Below are 18703 nucleotides of genomic sequence, written 5' to 3' on the forward strand. Positions count from 1 at the left end.
TTTTCTGAGAAATTGCAACACTGACATCCAAAGGGGCTGTACCAGCTTGCATTCCCACCAGCAATGCAGAAGTGTTCCCTTTTCCCCACAACCTCTCCAGCATAAGTTGTCATCAGTGTTTTTGATCCTGGCCATTCTTACAAGTGTAAGATGGAATCTCAGCGGTCTTTTGATTTGCATTTCTCTGATGACTAAGGATGTTGAACATTTCCTTAAGTGTCTTTCAGCCATTTTAGATTCCTCTGTTGAGAGTTCTCTGTTTAGGTCTGTACTCCATTTTTATTGGATTATTTGTTCTTTTGATGACCAATTTCTTGAGTTCTTTGTGTATTTTGGAGATCAGACCTCTGTCTGATGTGGGGTTGGTGAAGTTCTTTTCCTATTCTGTAGGCTGTCATTTTGTCTTGTTGACTGTGTCCTTTGTTTTACAGAAGCTTTTCAGTTTCAGGAGGTCCCGTTTATTAATTGTTTCTCTCAGTGTCTGTGCTGCTGGGGTTATAATTAGGGAGTGGTCTCTGTAATTCCAGCCCCAGTAGGTCTGACACCTTCGGGCTTCCACAGAAACCCATACATATATTCACACAGACTTACATGTAAAAAAAAAATCTTAAAATCTGTTCTGTGTGTTTGTGTGTATGTGGAGATCAGAACAAAAGTTTCAGGAGTCGATTCATTCTTACCATGTTGGTTCCTAGGATCAAACTCAAGTTGTCATGCTTAGAGGCAAGTGTCTTCACCTGCTTAGCTATCTCACTGGTCTCATAACAGAAATATCCTAATATAAATTCACTTAGCTTTCATTAAACAATTTTATATTTTTATACATATAAAGGAAGAAATTCTAAACCATTTAGGAGTGATATGTCTCGGTTTTTAGGAGTAAAAACTTACAGAAAAATGGACATATACATAACAATCTGTTTTATTTTCAACGGACCACTCGAATTTGTGCAATATGAAAAACCTCATTGAATAAAACATTAGAATATTGATGGCAAAAAATAAAGAATAAACATTCAAATTATAATATGGACTTTTCAGTATGGCAATACAAATTTAAAATTTATAGAATCATATAATGATCCTCAATTAATAAATATTTTATTTCAAAACTAAATTTGTATGTTATTTATATAGAATTTACTTTGTATTTTTCTAATAAAATCATATGATAAACAAAACTCCCAGGTGGGCCACGGGAGACAAATGTACTCATATTTGTTATCAGTTCTTTCTTGAGACAAGGTTTCATGGAGCACAGGTTTACTTCAGACCTACTAAGTAGCTAAGGATGACCTTCAACTCCTCATCTTCCAGACTCCACCTAATTTTTGGATTATAGGCCTGCTCAACCACATTTAGTTCATAATATATTTTGAAAACAGATATGGTAGCAGGAAAAAAAAATGGACAATGACAAGGGTCAAATAAACCTCAAGCCAAATGGAGGAAAACTATGAGTAAGGCAAGAATAAGTGATAGGATGGAGTTGTAAATGATTTGTTGCTTATGAAATCTGAAAATCAAAGATATTTCTAGATAGTCTTACTTGCACTTATTGATTCTGCTTTACTGTGCTACACTCCACTTCAAAGACTGTTTCTTCTTAATACAGCATTCTTATATGCTTTGGCATGGAACAGGCTATTTTTGAACCCTAACAATTTATAAATGTAACAGAAAAGAAAGAATCAGACATTGTTGCTTATAGTAACTATAAAAGGGATTAAAAAGAAGTTAGGCAGAAAGGTCATGAAGGGATCACTATTCAAAAATTTTATACACCAATTTACTATTTACTACATCTATTATACATCTTATAAAATGTGGCTAAGTCAGAATAAAGTAAGTCAGTGTGAATAAGAGCAATAGTATGGGAATTCCATTAAAAAGAAGTGAGACAGTACTAGACATGAAACTTGATTCTCTTTTTGGTTAACTTACTGTAAGTCACTGTGCTGAAAAAGACAGGAAAAACTAAATAGTAATACCATGAATACGTTAATAGTATAGTTTCACTAGAATACCACTAAATTCTGACCAAAACCAGATAAAGTCATCATAATAGGAAGAATTCAAATGGGTATTATTTAAAGTCTGTAGGTGGATATTACTGATATAAAAATAGAACAAAATTCCAATTGGTTCAAAGAGACATAAAGGATCAATTGAATTGCTTGGTCTTGCTTTCAGGACAGAGCTTGACTTTTTTTTTTTTAATCACCAAAGCAATGAAGGTGTAAGTTACAACTTTACCGATAATTTCATATTAAGTAGAGACAGAACTTCAAACCAGGGATATAAAGAAACTATACGTATTACCTGCCTTCCTTTTTTACAGTGTGGTGTTTGTTTTTGGATTTTTTTTTGAGATTAGAAAGTAATTCTATTGCAGGTTAAGAGAGAATACAGGTCTTACGAGGTGTACAGTAGTATGTTTAATGTTTCCTAATTATTCATTATGGAAATCAAAGCCAAAATGACATATTACTAAATACTTACTAGAAAACTTAGAATTAAAAATAATGATACCTTTTTCTGGCAACAATGTAGAGAAAATGGCTCTTTCATACATTTCTACTGGGATTATAAAGTAGTTTTGTAACTCTGGGAAATAAAAAATTAAAAATTCCAAGCAAACCCTTTCCATACAACCTAGTCATTATATTATATTAGGGTTTCAGTATATAGTCTTGGCTGGCCTGGAATTCTTTATGGAGATCAGGATGTCCTTGAAATCACCTGTCTCTGCCTCCTAAATTCTAGGATTAAAGGTATAAATTACCATGCCCTGCTCTAACTAAGTGGTAATAGAGATTCACTCTCATAATCCGGCTCCAGAGTAGCAGAGACCTGGCTAAAGAAATCTGGCAATAATCTACCATAAACAAATGAGCAAGTGGTTGTCTCCTTTAAAAATGTCTTTAGACTGGAAAGACATTGAATTAGGTATACTGATAAGACAAACAAAATGTTTGATATTAAAAATTTGGGGCTAAGAATAAGTTACGAGTATTTAATCATTTATAATATTATAAAAGAGGATCTCACCTATGTTACTGTAACTTAATATAGATAATTAAAAAAATTATTTAACATTCATAATTTTAAATTAGAACCTTACTGAATTTATAGACAATATCAGAACATTTTTAAAGCTTTAAAACACCTATTTGTTTAATAATCATGTTCAGACAAAATTATTTCAGTGCTCAGGAAAGTTTCCATCAATAGACTACTGAGGCATAGGAACATTAAACTCAAAACGAATTAAGTTAAGAGAAACAGTACTTGCTTAGCTTGCCTGAAGCCCTGGGTTTGATCCCCAGTAGTACAAAGCAAACAACACAACCAAACACAAAACAAAATAGTTCAAAGAAAAAAAATTAACTGTTAAGTTCATTGAAAGGCAAATGTTAATACTGTTAAGCAGATAAAATAACCTATATTAAAAAAGTTAATGACTAATTCTGATAATGAAATTATGAACTATGAAAACATTTAAATTTTACTGCAAGTTTCCCCCCAAAAGAGTGTTCATGTTTATTTAATAAATGTATGCATACCCTTTGACCTGTAAACAAATCATTACAGGATTCTTTCTTAGTAGTGACTTAACGTAACAGTTTGTTAAAAGATTTGTTTATTTTTATTTTATTTGTATGGGGGTTTTGCCTGCTTGCATGTCTGTGTACCAAGTGTATGGCTGATATTAACAGGGGCCAAAAAGGGCATTGGATCCCCTGGGACTGGAGTTACAGATGGTTTGTGAGACCTCATGTGGGTGCTGGGAATCAAGCCCAAGTCCTCTGGAACAGCAGTTAGTACTCTTAATCACTGAGCCATGTCTCTAGCCTTTTTAAAAATCTTCTAAAACATTATATTGATAATAATAATTTAAAGAGTCACAAAATATTTAAAAGTAATCAACCTGACTAAAAATCTATAGGATGTATTAAGTTGGCACTCACAGTGTGTGAGATTCTACTGATTCTACTTTCCAAAAGAAAACAATTAGGTAAAACACAAATGGGATACTTCACCTTGAATTCTCTAACCTAAGTTCTAAATTGCACTGCCTTAATATTAAAACAACTAAATATTAAAAAGACTAAAGAAGGATACATCATTTACTAGGCTGTGAAAATCTAAAGTTGTAGATAGGCTAATTAGAAAAGTCAATACAATAATCAGTTTTGTTACCTTTAGTGTGAATCATGGCACCTATTTAAAAAGTAAGTAACTTCAAATGCACATATATGTAATATCTTAAAACATAATTCTAAGTTCTACAAATTCTAATACTGTTGACCTTTCAACTTTCACACATACTGTGATTAAGCCAAATGTGAATCAAACATTGATCTTCTAGTTATAATAGATAATAATCCTAAAAGCAGCAAATTACATTTAGAAGGACCTTGGCTGCTTCTAAATCTTCAGTTATCATCCATGCAATTACTTCCCTTTCTATACTACATCTCACACAAAAGAATTCAAATTAGACCCTAATAAATTTATGTCCATATTTCGTTTTCTAGTTAAAAAAAAAGCCCATAAAGATCCCAGATGACTGTAACCCTTCCGTATTCCAAAACTATCTTTTAGATTTCTTCCCAACTGTTTCAACTGGAGTTCAGACTGTCTCCACCCACTTCCCCGCTATATCACACCCCCTGCTTCCCCACCCCCAGATGAGGATAGGTTGATAAATGGATTTTGGAGATGGAATAAAGCCAGACATCAAATAACTTACTTGAAATCCATCTCTTACCTTCTGTACTTAACCCGGGACTTGATGTGAACTTGGCTACATCAACAATTTTTACAGCAAATTGTTGCCCAGTTTCTCTGTTGATACATCGTCGTACAACACTGAAGGGACCCCTAGAAAACAGAAAGTCAATTTAACTTCACTGACTTTAAGTTCCACTTTTTGATCAACAACTTACTGTGTTTTCTTATTTACCACAGTCAAACTATATAACCAGTGACCTACCATATTTTAATCTTCATATAGAGCTTCACAATAAAACTTAACTAATGTAATTTCAAACATTATTATCTAATTCACTAGTTAAAACAAAAAAGGAAGCCAAATAATTAGGTTTTCAATTCAAGATAATTTTTAAAAATCTAAATAGTATCCTTATATTCAAGGCAAACAATAACTGTAGTAATTACATATAATTACCAACATCTTTTTTTTGTAATTTTATTAAATTATAAAAGTTTCCATTTCCGCCCCTCCTCCCACCACCCTCCCCCTCCCCTCACTCCCTCTCCTCCTCCCTCTCCATCCCTAAGAGCAGTCAGGGTTTCCTGCCCAGTGGGAAGTTCAAGTTCCTCCCGCCTCCCTCCAGGTCCAGGAAGGTGAGTGTCCAGACGGACTGGATCCGCAAAATCCAGTATATGCAGAGGAAACAAGTCCCAGTGCCATTGTCAATGGCTTTTCAGAAAGACTCTGGCCAGCCACATTCAGAGAATCCGGCCACATCTAGCGATGGATGGAGATAGAGACAGAGACCCACATCGGAACACTGGACTTAACTCCCTAGATCCAAAGGAGAAGCAGAAGGAAAGAGAATGTGAGCAAAGACGGCAAGATCAGAGAGAACCTTCATCCCACGATGGATGGCGATACAGATGGAGACCCACATTGGAGTACCAGACTGAGCCCCCCAAGGTCCAAATGAGGAGCAGAAGGAGGAAGAAAATGAAAAAAGAAATAAGGACTGCGAGGGATGTGATCACCCACTGATACAAGGGGACGGATCTAATGAGAGTTTACCAAGGCCAGTTGGACTGGGACTGAACGAGGACGCTCCAACCAACATCTTATACATAGGGAAGTTTGTAGAAGCAAAGTTCACACAGAAGGGAAAGAAGGGTTAATAATGTTAACTTTCAGATCTGAACTCTTAACTAATCACTCAAAACCATGAGAAAATAATCCTCTGTGACAGCGCAACACAACAAATGTTGCCATTTTTAACTTGGACGTCTTTCTTGTGAGTATTTGGTCTGACAATAGCATGCAATTTCAGGAAATATTTAACATGATCAGATTTTGTCCAAACAAAACCTCTCAGGGTTATATATGCATTTGTATAGTGTGATTCAACTCAATGCATCGTTCTGGGAAATTTCTGATTCTGTTTGTAGAATTGTCTGTGGTCAATCCAGTCAATTTTTAAAACCCTTTTCCTGTTTGAATAGAGGTAAGGAAGAAAGCATGAGCTTCTCCTGCTACCCTTTTATAAAATATAAAATTAAGATAGGTAAGGAAAAAGGAGAGAAAAGGCAACGAGACAACAAACTACCTCTTAAAATTAGGAACATGCACATACTCACAAAACAACAACAATCAATGAAAAAAGAGAACAGTACATAAAGGAGGACTTAGAGGGAAGAGCGGGAAGGGAGAAACCACATAATTATAATCTCAAAATATTTTTAAAAATCTGAATAAAAGTCAAATTAAATTCACTAATTCACTAAGCTAATTTAATGAGGTTGAATAATGACTGTATTTATGAATTCTTCAAGTCATAAGTAAAGCATGTTAAAGGTTCTTCCCTAATGACACGCAGGAAGCTAACAAAGGTGAGTTGAGTCAAATTTAATAATCTTAAAAGACATCAAACCGGTACTCTGAGATTGCTTGTGATTTCATTCACAACTTGAAACTCAGCAGATACCAGTACAAGATATAATTTGAGGTTTTTTATGAAAATGAAAAGGGTAATAAACAGTGCTTAGATATAACCATATTATATTTATATTTGGTTGACAGTTTAGGGAACAATAAAATTTCAGGAAGAACAGCTTGGCTTGTACCCTTTCTTGACACTTGACATTTTTACCTTAGTTTTAAAAAATGTACTGCATAGTCAATTCTTGAGTATTGATGTGGAAGAAAATAAGTCATTATCTTTTTCTACTAGGATATCAGTCAAAACAGAATGGTAACTGATGCTATTTCCGATTTGATTAAATATTGCTGGGGGAGAGTCTATCTATCTATCTATCTATCTATCTATCTATCTATCTATCTATCTATCTACCTATCTACACCTATCAACTTATCTATCTTTCTATTTTGGATAATGTAGCCATTGATGGATTCGCCATGCTCCAGTGACTGGTGGGTTCCTCATACTTCAGTGACAGCCTTGTACTCATACACATATGGGCAATATTAACTGGACTTAATGAGTCATTAAATAAAAATGGCATGAAGCTGGAAGGGACTGTGTTGGAGATATTCAGGGGACCACAGAGGGAAGTTATGAGTAAATAGGATCATATTTCATTATGTACATGTATGAGATTCTCAAAAATAAAGAAAAACATACTAAGACAAAACAAATATCTGTACACACACACTTTCCATTCAACTCCTTATAAATAACAAATATTAACTGAAATTGACAAAGTTCTTACTGAGGCAGATAGCTACTCACATAATTCTATGGGTTTTTAATTTTTTAAATTAAATTTATTATTTGACAAATCAATACATGTAAATAATGCATACTAACCATTCAACCACTCTTAATCTTATCCTCACCCATCTTACTATTACTCCTATATACATACACCCCCTTTTCCTACAACGTTCTCACATTCATGTCTATTTGTTTTTCTTTGTGACCCACTCTGTTTACCAGGGCTGTGCAAGTGACTGTGGGTTTGTAGCTATCTGTTGGAGCCTGGCGGGTCAGCAGTGGATAGATAGTTAGAGACAATTATTTCCCCATTCCTAGAAACTGAATAGCCAATAGTAGAACAGTAAGGTGCATGAGTCCCTTTCATTTCCATGACTATTAACATGATCTGTCTCATGTGGGCCAGGGAGTGGTGTGGGAGAATTGTCTGTATTCTGTCAATCATATTTTAAATAAATGCTGATTGGCCAGGCAGGAAGTATAGGCAGGAAAATCAGACAGGAAGTAGAAGTGGAGCAAAGAAAACGGGAGTATTCTGGGAAGCAGGAAGCTTCCTCCGCCATTCCTGCCCAGACCACTGAAGAAGCAACATGTGAGCTGACAGCTGAAAAAGGTACCAAGCCATATGGCTAACACAGACAAGAATTATGGGTTACTGTAAGATGTAAGAATTAGCTAATAAGAAGACTGAGCTAATGGGCCAATCAGTTTATAACCTAATGTAAACTTTGTGTGATTTTCTTTGGGACTTGCCGGTTGTGGGGTACCAGGTGGGACAGAAACCCCAACAAGCCGGCCCTCATGTTACAAGGGAGGGTAACTGCAGTTGCTGAGTTTGTGATTGTGACAGTTGTAGAGTCCAGAAGATTGCCTTTCACAGGCTTTCACCGTATCTTCTGGCTTTTCCATACTTCCTACATCCCTCTTCCACAGTCTTCTCTGAGTCTTAGAGGGAGGGATGTAAATGTCTTATTTAGGATTGAGCCTTCAACTATCACCTATTCTGAGAATACTCAGAACATTAGGGATCTATGAGATTAATTTCTACATTCATTGCTGTTCACTGTAAAGAGAGGCTTTTCTCACTACAGGTGACAGTAACCTTTGCCAATGAGTATAAGCATACATATTTAGAAAGCAGTTTGAGGTTGTATCAATTTAGTTATCCCAGTTGGGCCTACCTCCTCAGGCATAGGCTGTTAAGTGGGCTTACCGTACTAGCTGTGAGTGCCCCTCTTGTAACAAGCCTCAAATCTTATGAGATGGAAGTTGGTTATCCCAAAAATTATGCCACTATTGTACAGGTAGGCACATCTTGCTGGGCAGGGTTTTTTCTCTGTTTGTAGGGTACACAGATGGGTAAGACCAATGATACCTTTTCTCTCCCAGAAACCTGCAGAGTAGCACCTTCTAGGACTGTGAGAGCAGACAGCAGGGAGGCAATCTCTGGCTCAGTTTCAGCTTGCTTTCTATCTTGCAACCAGTATATGCAGCGTCTTTAGCAAAAAAAGTCATAGACTCTAATGGTAGATAGCTAAAAGTACTGACAGAACCTAGGTTGTGTTGGAGATGTCTGGGGCTTCCCTGATGAACTCCTATGGAGACATCTCATACCTGGGACTGGAAATTTTGCTTTAGCAACTCCACTGCTTCTAGGAGTATCATTATCTAGTCACACAGGTTCACTTCCATTTGAAAGATCCTAAATAAATAACTGAATGATGCATCTCAAGTCTCAGAAAAGCAAGAACAAATCAAGCCTGAAAACACTAGACAGTAAGAAATAAGACCAGGGCTGGGCACAGAGTAGGCAGGTTTCTGTGAGTTTGAGGCCAACATGCTCTATATAGAAAGTTCTAGGCAAGCCAAGTTTACACAGTGAGACCTTGTCTCAAAATGTTTACAGAGCAGAAATTAATGAACTGTAAACAAACAGAAAACAAATATAACACAAAGAATCAATAAAACAAGGAGTTGTTTCTCTGGGAAGATGAGCAAGAATGGTAAACTCTTTGTCAATTTCACCAAAAGAAAAGACAGTGAAGACCAAAATCAATAAACTTAGATATAAAAAGTGAGATGTTACAACAGATACCCAAGAAATCCAGAGTATCTTGAGGACATACCATAAATCTATATTTTACTAACTTGGAAAATCTAAAAGAAGCAGATGAATTTTCAGATGCATATGACCTACCATAATTAAACCAAGATGAAATGAAAATTTAAGTGCGTGTGCACACACATACAACAACAAGATTTTATTACTATAAAAAGTCTCCCAATTAAAACCATCTCAGAAGCAGGTAGAGTCACTGCAGAATTCTACTAGATCTTCAAAGAACAATTCATATATAGATTATTCCACAAAATAGAAAAGAAAGGAGCATTTCCAAATTCTTTTTATGAATCCTGTATTACCCTGATACCAAAGCCAGATCAAAACAAAACAAAAACAAAACCTGTTAGGTAAAAGATTAATTAAATTAGAATATAGTGTATGGCTGCTGGCGTTCTGGAAAGATTATAACTGCCCTATTTAGAGACAGAATTATCTTCACTTTTCATTTATAAAAAAAGTTAAATGTAAGCAATAAATAATTCTAATAAAAGGTAAATATATTTGAAAAAGATACTAGAATTACAAATTATGATAGTATGCTGTTTTCCAGAATACCAAGATAAACTGAGTACAGTGAAAGGATTGGGAAGACAAGAGAGGTGAAATAGTAATAAATAAATTTGAGGGATAAGAATACACAATGATGCAGTGATGCTAACTGATGCAAAAAAAAAACTTGGGAGAGATGATTTGGAGAAAACAAGGAAGGCTATTTGAAAACAAACCCCTTTACATTACACAATAATCAAGAATCTCATGGAGCTGAAACTAGAAGAAATATGTTAGAGAAGCAGTTAGTTCTCTAACTGTCAATACACCATATATTTATGGACCGTCACAGTCCTTTACCCTAACAAAGAGAATGTTGAAAGTTGGATCTTTACCCTAAGGCAGAAGATTAAAATTTCTTCTTATTGAATATCTGACAAGTCCAGTGGAAAAGATGAAAAGATAGCATGAAGTTCCCAACATCATTCAACTATATCTCCGCTTCTTACAATGTGGGATGTGACCCTATGAAACCACAAAGCGGAATGTGTCACAGACACAGCAGACACAAAAAAAATATGGTGAAAGGTTTCTTGTGGCCAAAAACCCTCCAAAAGATTAATTCAAAACCAAATATGTAATAAATCTGAGGTGTTTTGACAGTAGTCACTGGTATTGTGACACACCTTTGGCTTTGAAAGCACAGCATGCTCATTTTGCACACACATGTCACTGCCCCACTAACCACCAATGCATGCTTCCTAAAACACCTTAGCTCAGATTTGAGACTGATGTCTTGAACTGCAGAGTGTTTAATGTACACAGAATATTTTCTGTTATTATAGAAAGATAACATTTTGACTATGAAAAACAACTTTTAATATTTTACTGTTATGATTCCTGAGCATGTAATAAATGTATGCCTTTGGATTGGATTGGGTTAGAATGACTGACTATCAAAATTGCTATTTGAGCTTCTTTTTTTTGTAATTTTATTAAATTATAAAAGTTTCCATTTCCGCCCCTCCTCCCAACACCCTCCCACTCCCCACACTCCCTCTCCTCCTCCCTCTCCATCCCTAAGAGCAGTCAGGGTTTCCTGCCCAGTGGGAAGTTCAAATTCCTCCCGCCTCCCTCCAGGTCCAAGAAGGTGAGTGTCCAGACGGACTGGATCCGCAAAATCCAGTATATGCAGAGGAAACAAGTCCCAGTGTCATTGCAAATGGCTTTTCAGAAAGACTCTGGGCCAGCCACATTCAGAGAATCCGGCCACATTCAGAGAATCTGGTTGGATTACGTCCTCGCTATTTGAGCTTCTGACGTGAGTTTCATTAAAAAAAAAATTCAATGCATTTTGTTTGATATCAGAACAGAATTTTTAACAATTTCTAAAATGGCCCTAAAACATTTCTATCGTTGTACATTTATGTAAACAATGATCTCAGCATTGGCAATTGTAAAATCAGTATCAATCAACTCTGAAAAATATTTAATATGCTCTAAGCTCATTGGTTTCAAACATTCAGCCAAAATTTAACTCATGTAAAAATAAGCAGATCCACTTAATTAGTGTGCAAATTAGCTTTCATCCTTAACAAATGGTAAAACTATATACACACTAAGGAATTGTTTTAATATAAATTTCTTTATGACTTATATAGTATATATTTTATCTGTATATATATTTTACCTGAAGCTGCATAAAAATCTCTCAGGTAAAAAGGAGACATAATTAGAAAAAGTTAAGATGCCCTGAATTAATTAGATCACCTTTCAGAGAGACTCATGAATCAGATTTTAGTCCTTCTACTGTGGGATTTCTCAAGTTAACACTATTGCGATTTTGAGCTAGATTTTTTGTTTTGCTTTCTTGTCAGGAATATAAATGCATCGCACTCACTGAAGACTAGTAGTAAACCCCTAGAGTTTAATAACCCAAGTGTTGCCTGAGTGGAGGTAGTACTACAGTCTCCAATTGAAAGCAATTCTTGATTTATAATCATGACCACACAACCATGGCTCTTAAGACTTCAAAAGAAGAGTCTAATTTAGAAAACAGGAGCAAACACAAACAGAAAGAATAATTTAGAGGAAACAGACCAAATGAGAAAAGCACTAAAAATCAGCACTAATATTCTCAGTAAGATTTAATAACTATGAAACAAACCAGATATTTTAGAAAACAAAAGACTCTTAAATAATAAACAAGGAACCCAAAAATTCACATAAAGGTTGCCAGGCAGTACTGAGAAAATCTCCCATAAGGCAAGCAAAAATAATAAAGAAAATAGAAAGAAAAAAAATTCTCTTTTAAAAAGCCTTGCCAAAAATTCAAGAAAATAAATAAATCAAGTCTATACACACACCACTGTGAAGTAAAATTTTCAGATTTCCAGATATGGAGGTAGGAGTTCACAGAAAGCAAAAGATGACCGCAGTTCATAGTGCTCCAGGCAGATCACTCAATGGCAAACTAGAACAAGAACACAGTAGAGGAAAACCTTCGGAATGAAGGAAAATGACTTTTAACTTTTAATTCTGTATCCAGTCAGAGCATCAAAAACTATTAAACTATTCTTAAGATACTAGAAAACCAAAAACTTACTTAATGTGCATACATTATGAAAAACATAGAGTGTATTTATTCACAAGAGTGTATAATCAAACTGAAAAATAAAAACCACATGATCAACTCATTAGATGCCCAAAACGCTTTTGACAAAATACAACATCCCAGATAAAGGTCTTGGAGAGAGCCTAAACATAATACATAATATGTATTATGCCTAAACATCATACATAATATGTATTATGCCTAAACATAATACATAATAAAATATACAGCAAGCCAACAACCAATATCAAACTAAATGGAGAGAAACTCCCAGCTATACCACTGAAATCAGGAACAAGACAAGGTTGTACACTGTCCCCATATCTATTCAATATAGTTCTTGAGGTCCTTGCTAGAGCAATAAGACAGCAAAAGGAGATCAAGGGGATACAAGTCAGAAAAGAAGTCAAACTCTCAATGTTTGCTGATGATATGATAGTTTACATAAGTGACCCCAAAAATTCTACCAAGAAACATCTACAACTCATAAACACTTTCAGTAATGTAGCAGGATACAATATTAACTCAAATCAGTAGGCCTCCTGTACACAGATGATAAAAGAACTAGGGAAGAAATCAGAGAAACATCACCCTTCACAATAGCCACAGATAGCATAAAATATCTCAGAATAACTCTAACCAAACAAGACCTGTATGACAAGAACTTTAAATCTTTGAAGAAAGAAATTGAAGAAGACACCAGAAAGTGGAAAGATCTCCCATGTTCTTGGGTAGGTAGAATTAACATAGTAAAAATAGCAATCTTACCTAAAGCAATCTACAGATTCAATGCAATGCCCATCTAAATCCCAGCAAAATTCTTCACAGGCCTCAAAAGAACAGTACTCAACTTCATATGGAAAAGCAAAAAAACAAAAACAAAAACAAAAAACAAAACAAAAAAAAACCAGGATAGCCAAAACAATCCTGTACAATAAAAGAACTTCTGGAGGCATCACAATCCCTAACTTCAAACTCTACTACAGAGCTACAGTCCTGAAAACAGCCTGGTATTGGCATAAAAACAGAAAGAAGGACCAAGGAAACCAAATAAAAGACCCAGATATTAATCCACACACCTATGAACACCTGATTTTTGACAAAGAAGCAAAAAATATAAAATGGGAAAAAGAAAGCATATTTAACAAATGGTGCTGGCATAACTGGATATCAACATGTAGTAGAATGAAAATAGACCCATATCTATCGCCGTGCACAAAACTCAAGTCCAAATGGATCAAAAACCTCAACATAAAACCAGCCACTCTGAACCTTATAGAAGAGAAAGTGGGAAGTACACTCGAACGCATTGGCACGGAAGACTACTTCCTAAATATAACCCCAGCAGCACAGACACTGAGAGAAACAATTAATAAACGGGACCTCCTGAAACTGAAAAGCTTCTGTAAAACAAAGGACACAGTCAACAAGACAAAATGACAGCCTACAGAATAGGAAAAGAACTTCACCAACCCCACATCAGACAGAGGTCTGATCTCCAAAATACACAAAGAACTCAAGAAATTGGTCATCAAAAGAACAAATAATCCAATAAAAATGGAGTACAGACCTAAACAGAGAACTCTCAACAGAGGAATCTAAAATGGCTGAAAGACACTTAAGGAAATGTTCAACATCCTTAGTCATCAGAGAAATGCAAATCAAAAGACCGCTGAGATTCCATCTTACACTTGTAAGAATGGCCAGGATCAAAAACACTGATGACAACTTATGCTGGAGAGGTTGTGGGAAAAAAGGAACACTTCTGCATTGCTGGTGGGAATGCAAGCTGGTACAGCCCCTTTGGATGTCAGTGTTGCAATTTCTCAGAAAATTAGGTAACAACCTTCCTCAAGACCCAGCAATACCACTTTTGGGTATATATCCAAAGGATGCTCTATTGTGCCACAAGGACATGTGCTCAACTATGTTCATAGCAGCATTGTTTGTCATAGCCAGAACCTGGAAACAACCTAAATGCCCCTCGACCGAAGAATGAATGAGGAAAATGTGGTACATTTACACAATGGAGTACTACACAGCAGAAAAAAATAACAACATCTTGAAATTTACAGGCAAATGGATGGAGCTAGAAAACATTATATTGAGTGAGGTAACCCAGAAAAACAGTTATCATATGTACTCACTCATACGTGATTTTTAAACAATCAGTACACAAATCACAATCCCAGAGAACCTAGAAAACAATAAGGACACTAAGAGAGACTTACATAGACCTAATCTACATGGGAAGTAGAAAAAGATAAGATCTCCTGAATAAAGTGGGAGCATGGGGACCTTGGGGGAGGGTTGAAGTGGAGGGGAGAGACAGGGAGTGGAGTAGAGAAAAATGTAGAGCTTAATGCTCAATAAAAATCAATAAAAAAGGAATTTCAAATAGGAGCTCCAATACAGAAGACAGATGAAGAAAACCTCTAGGAATGTAAAGAAGGGAAATTTCAGACTGACTGTTAGGTATCAAATATAGAGAGGAGCCAATTCAGGCTGTATGACCATGGGTCCCCACAACTACTGACTATCCTTTTCTAACCTGGAAACAATGGTGAGGTGAGCTGGAACCAGATTCTCCTGTTTGGTGTTTTCTGGCGATGAACTGATGAGATCCCCTGCTCTTTTCTGCTGTAGGACCAAAGGAGGACTCTCATTTTACTCCACTGTAGCATTCTGCTTTCATGCATTTCTGAGTGCCAGAGTCAAGTGCCAGTGGGCCCAAGAGCAAAAAATGAGGTATGACCTATGCCCTGAACCACATTCCTGATGAACCTTTAACAACCACTGCAAATCCTTCCTTTGTGGCAAAATCCCCAAATTCTCAGATTTATAAGTGATCATATCAACTGACTTCTCAGAATGTAGTTCTAAACAGTTTCTGGGCATTTGAAGCCACACTACAGGAAAGATTGTTTCATCATTCCACTCTTCAAAGTCTTCATAAGATGGTAGCAATACTGTCCTCTCCTTACATAGCTAACTTTGTGTATGCAACACAATATACTGCTAAGGGATACACACATTTTAAAGCTACAACAAAAAAATAAAAAGGAATAATTACTATACAGTCCAAGATGGTGGTTTAAACAGGGAGGGAGATTATATAAGAGGTACAGAAGATACTTTGAAAGTAATAGTGATATTCTATTTCCTAATTTGACATTAGATTTGTTACTTTTTTATTTTATTATCATTCTATTTTGTTTTGTTTTTGTTTTTTGAGACAGGGTTTCTTTGTGTAGCCCTAGCTGTCCTGGAACTCACTATGTAGATCAGACTAGCCTTGAACTCAGAGATCTACTTGTCTCTGCCTCCCAAGTTCTGGGATTAAAGGCCTGCACCACCACCACCCAGCTTATTATCATTCTTTATACACATTATAAATTCCTTCAAATATTGCTTTATGTATTGTTGTATCTTTAAAATATTTTAATGGCTGGGTGGGTAAATTTCTAAGAATCTGCTAATCAAAAAGGTCTTCTTACCTTTTATATATCTGTATAATACAAATTATTTCAAATGTCCTGAAGAAAACAATGGTAATTAAAACATAATACTCAATGGATACTTTTAATTATAATTGTATATGTAATTGAAATAAATTAGTACTATTTTAAGTTTCAATATGCAAACTTTTATGTTACATTTGTAATATAAATTTTTACCCTATGAAAGGCTTACAAGTTAAAAAGCTTTCAATATATGGGGTACACTTGTTCATATTGTAGGCCTGGAAACTTTGTTATATTTATAATAATTTGCACAGTGTACTACAGAATATGTGGGAAAACAATGAATAATAATTTTAAAAAGGAAAGAAAGCACGAAAGAGAGTGAAAGCCATCAATAAATACTTATTTTAATACATATATTCACTGCAAATATAAATATGGCAATTAACATATCATTGATTCTGATTAGTCAGATTCCATATATGCCAATTCTCATACTTGATTAAACTTACTCTTAACCTTAAAATCAATACTTGAAGCAGCTTTACAGTTTATGGTTATGAACACAGTAGCAAAAAATTTGAGTCTCCTTGTTGCCAGTTGAGGCCAAATGAGATAATACTCTCTCTTCTTGTTACTGCTGTCACATGATAAACAAATTACTTCTGTGAAGTCTATTTGATTCATATGTATTCCATTTTGTGCTTTTTGTTGGTTTTACTACTCAAGATAGTCCCCAAGCATAGTGATGAAGTACTGTCTAATGTCTCTAAGCACAAGAAGGCATCATGTGGAAAATCCGTGTTAGATGACATTCATCAAGGAAAGAATTTTAGAAGAATGAACATGAACAATATATATAGTATTTTAAAATCATACATACAAGGCTATATATTGACTGGTTGATGAAAATATTCTAACAAGTGACTCAAAGGAATCGAATCTTCTATTTTCCCAAAGAATAATATTTAAAGCACCACAAACTACAAGAATTAACCGTGAATGTGTATATCACACACACACACAAATATTTCTTGATGTCTAAAAATACTAAATTTCATTGATAGTTATATATCAATCCCTTAGATAAAATGGCAACTATATGTATAATCTACATATAAATTTCTGTATACTTAAAATTCATATCTAGATTACTATTAAACCTGTTACATTTAGGTATGTGTATTTCATTTAGAATACCCAAAGAAGTCAGGAACTTCCTAAGGAGCCATAAGGAGGGGTTTTTGAGATAGAGGAGGTAGAATGCACTGTTATAAAAGATTATAGGGGACTTCTGATAAGGAAGGGATAAACTGGGTTGGGGTAGGGCAGACAGGGTAAAAGAGGGGAGCTGGAAGAAATAAATCACACTAAAGAGTTTTCTAACAAAAAGTCAAATGAAAACGTACTACTGTAGACGCTTTCTAAAATACATCTATAAATAAACATAAAAAGTTAAAATGGAGCTACAATGCCCCTACCAGACACCAGAGGCTAACAAATAAAAGGCATAGTCTCAGGAATGGGTTACTGGTGAGGTCCCAAAGATCCCCAAATATTGTAAGTCATTAATAATTCTCTTGGCTACCCTCCAGAACTTGACAGTATGACCTATTGCTGAAGATGCCATCCACTTGAGTCACAGAACATGGAGCTGGTACTGGACTGGAAATGTCATCCGTACTGGCTAGCTTTCATGGAAGCTGTATGAACGACCAGAGGCTAAAAGTATGCATCAGTCTTACCCACCGGTTAATAACCTGGGGAGCTACAATAATGAGTGGATGGCCAAACATGCTCAATAGTGGTACAATAGTGGCACAAATGTGGAATTAACCAACCACTTCCTGAATAGATTTGTCAGGAAGATCCCTCCACAAGATGAAGCTCATCCCTGGTATCAGGTCAAGAACTCATGCCTAGACAGATCATAGAACCTAGGCGAGCACCTACTACTATACTCTGCTAAATGGACACAAGTATTAAATAAACTCTTCATGACTTATCAGGATACCCAATACTATACCCCCCACCCAGTCCTCATCAAGAGAACCTTCCTATTGCTGTATGTGATCAACACAGCAAACCACAACTAGCTAAGGTGCAGAGAATACAAGAATGCAGAATGTTCTGCCTTAAATGGAACATATATACTGTACCCCTCCTCTAAAGGCTCAGGGATCATTGCAGTAGAGGCGGTGGAAAGAGTAAGAGCCACAAGTGGTGAATGACCACAAGGAAGCAGTGTCTTCTACACACAGCAGGAAAATTGCACATATGAACTCACAGCAGGTGTGACAGCATGTACAAGACTGGTGTACACCCAATCCAGACCAAATCCCAGCATGAAGAGGGGAGGTGGGCACAAAGACTCATGCTAGCCAAGAAGCTATTGGCAACTGTTAGCTGCTGAGAGAGGAAGTCTCAGGAACTACTGCTAAATGTTAACAACTAAAGATTGACGAAATACTTTGAAAACAGAAAGTAAAAGGTTACTTTGAAAAATTGGCAATAGATCTCCAATAACCTAACAGCACAAATTAGGTCCACCTGTATCTTCAGA

General features: G+C 35.7%; 1 protein-coding gene across 14 annotated transcripts in view; it reads right to left on the reverse strand.

The window, feature by feature from the left end:
- Cask (calcium/calmodulin dependent serine protein kinase) overlaps positions 1-18703 on the reverse strand; it is a 350284-nt gene that overhangs the window by 267462 nt on the left and 64119 nt on the right. For 8 of the 14 annotated variants that reach the window (XM_048461595.3, XM_085684363.2, XM_048461593.3 and 5 more), the window contains exon 2: positions 4775-4887. In XM_048461595.3, the coding sequence (XP_048317552.1) occupies positions 4775-4887 (113 nt within the window). Of the gene's footprint in view, positions 1-4756; positions 4888-18703 lie in introns of all 14 variants that reach the window. The other 6 variants (XM_048461585.3, XM_048461594.3, XM_048461591.3 and 3 more) reach the window with 1 other exon arrangement.

The sequence above is a fragment of the Myodes glareolus genome, chromosome X (genome assembly GCF_982192425.1).
Source record: "Myodes glareolus chromosome X, mMyoGla1.1, whole genome shotgun sequence".
NCBI classification, from domain to species: Eukaryota; Metazoa; Chordata; class Mammalia; order Rodentia; family Cricetidae; genus Myodes; species Myodes glareolus.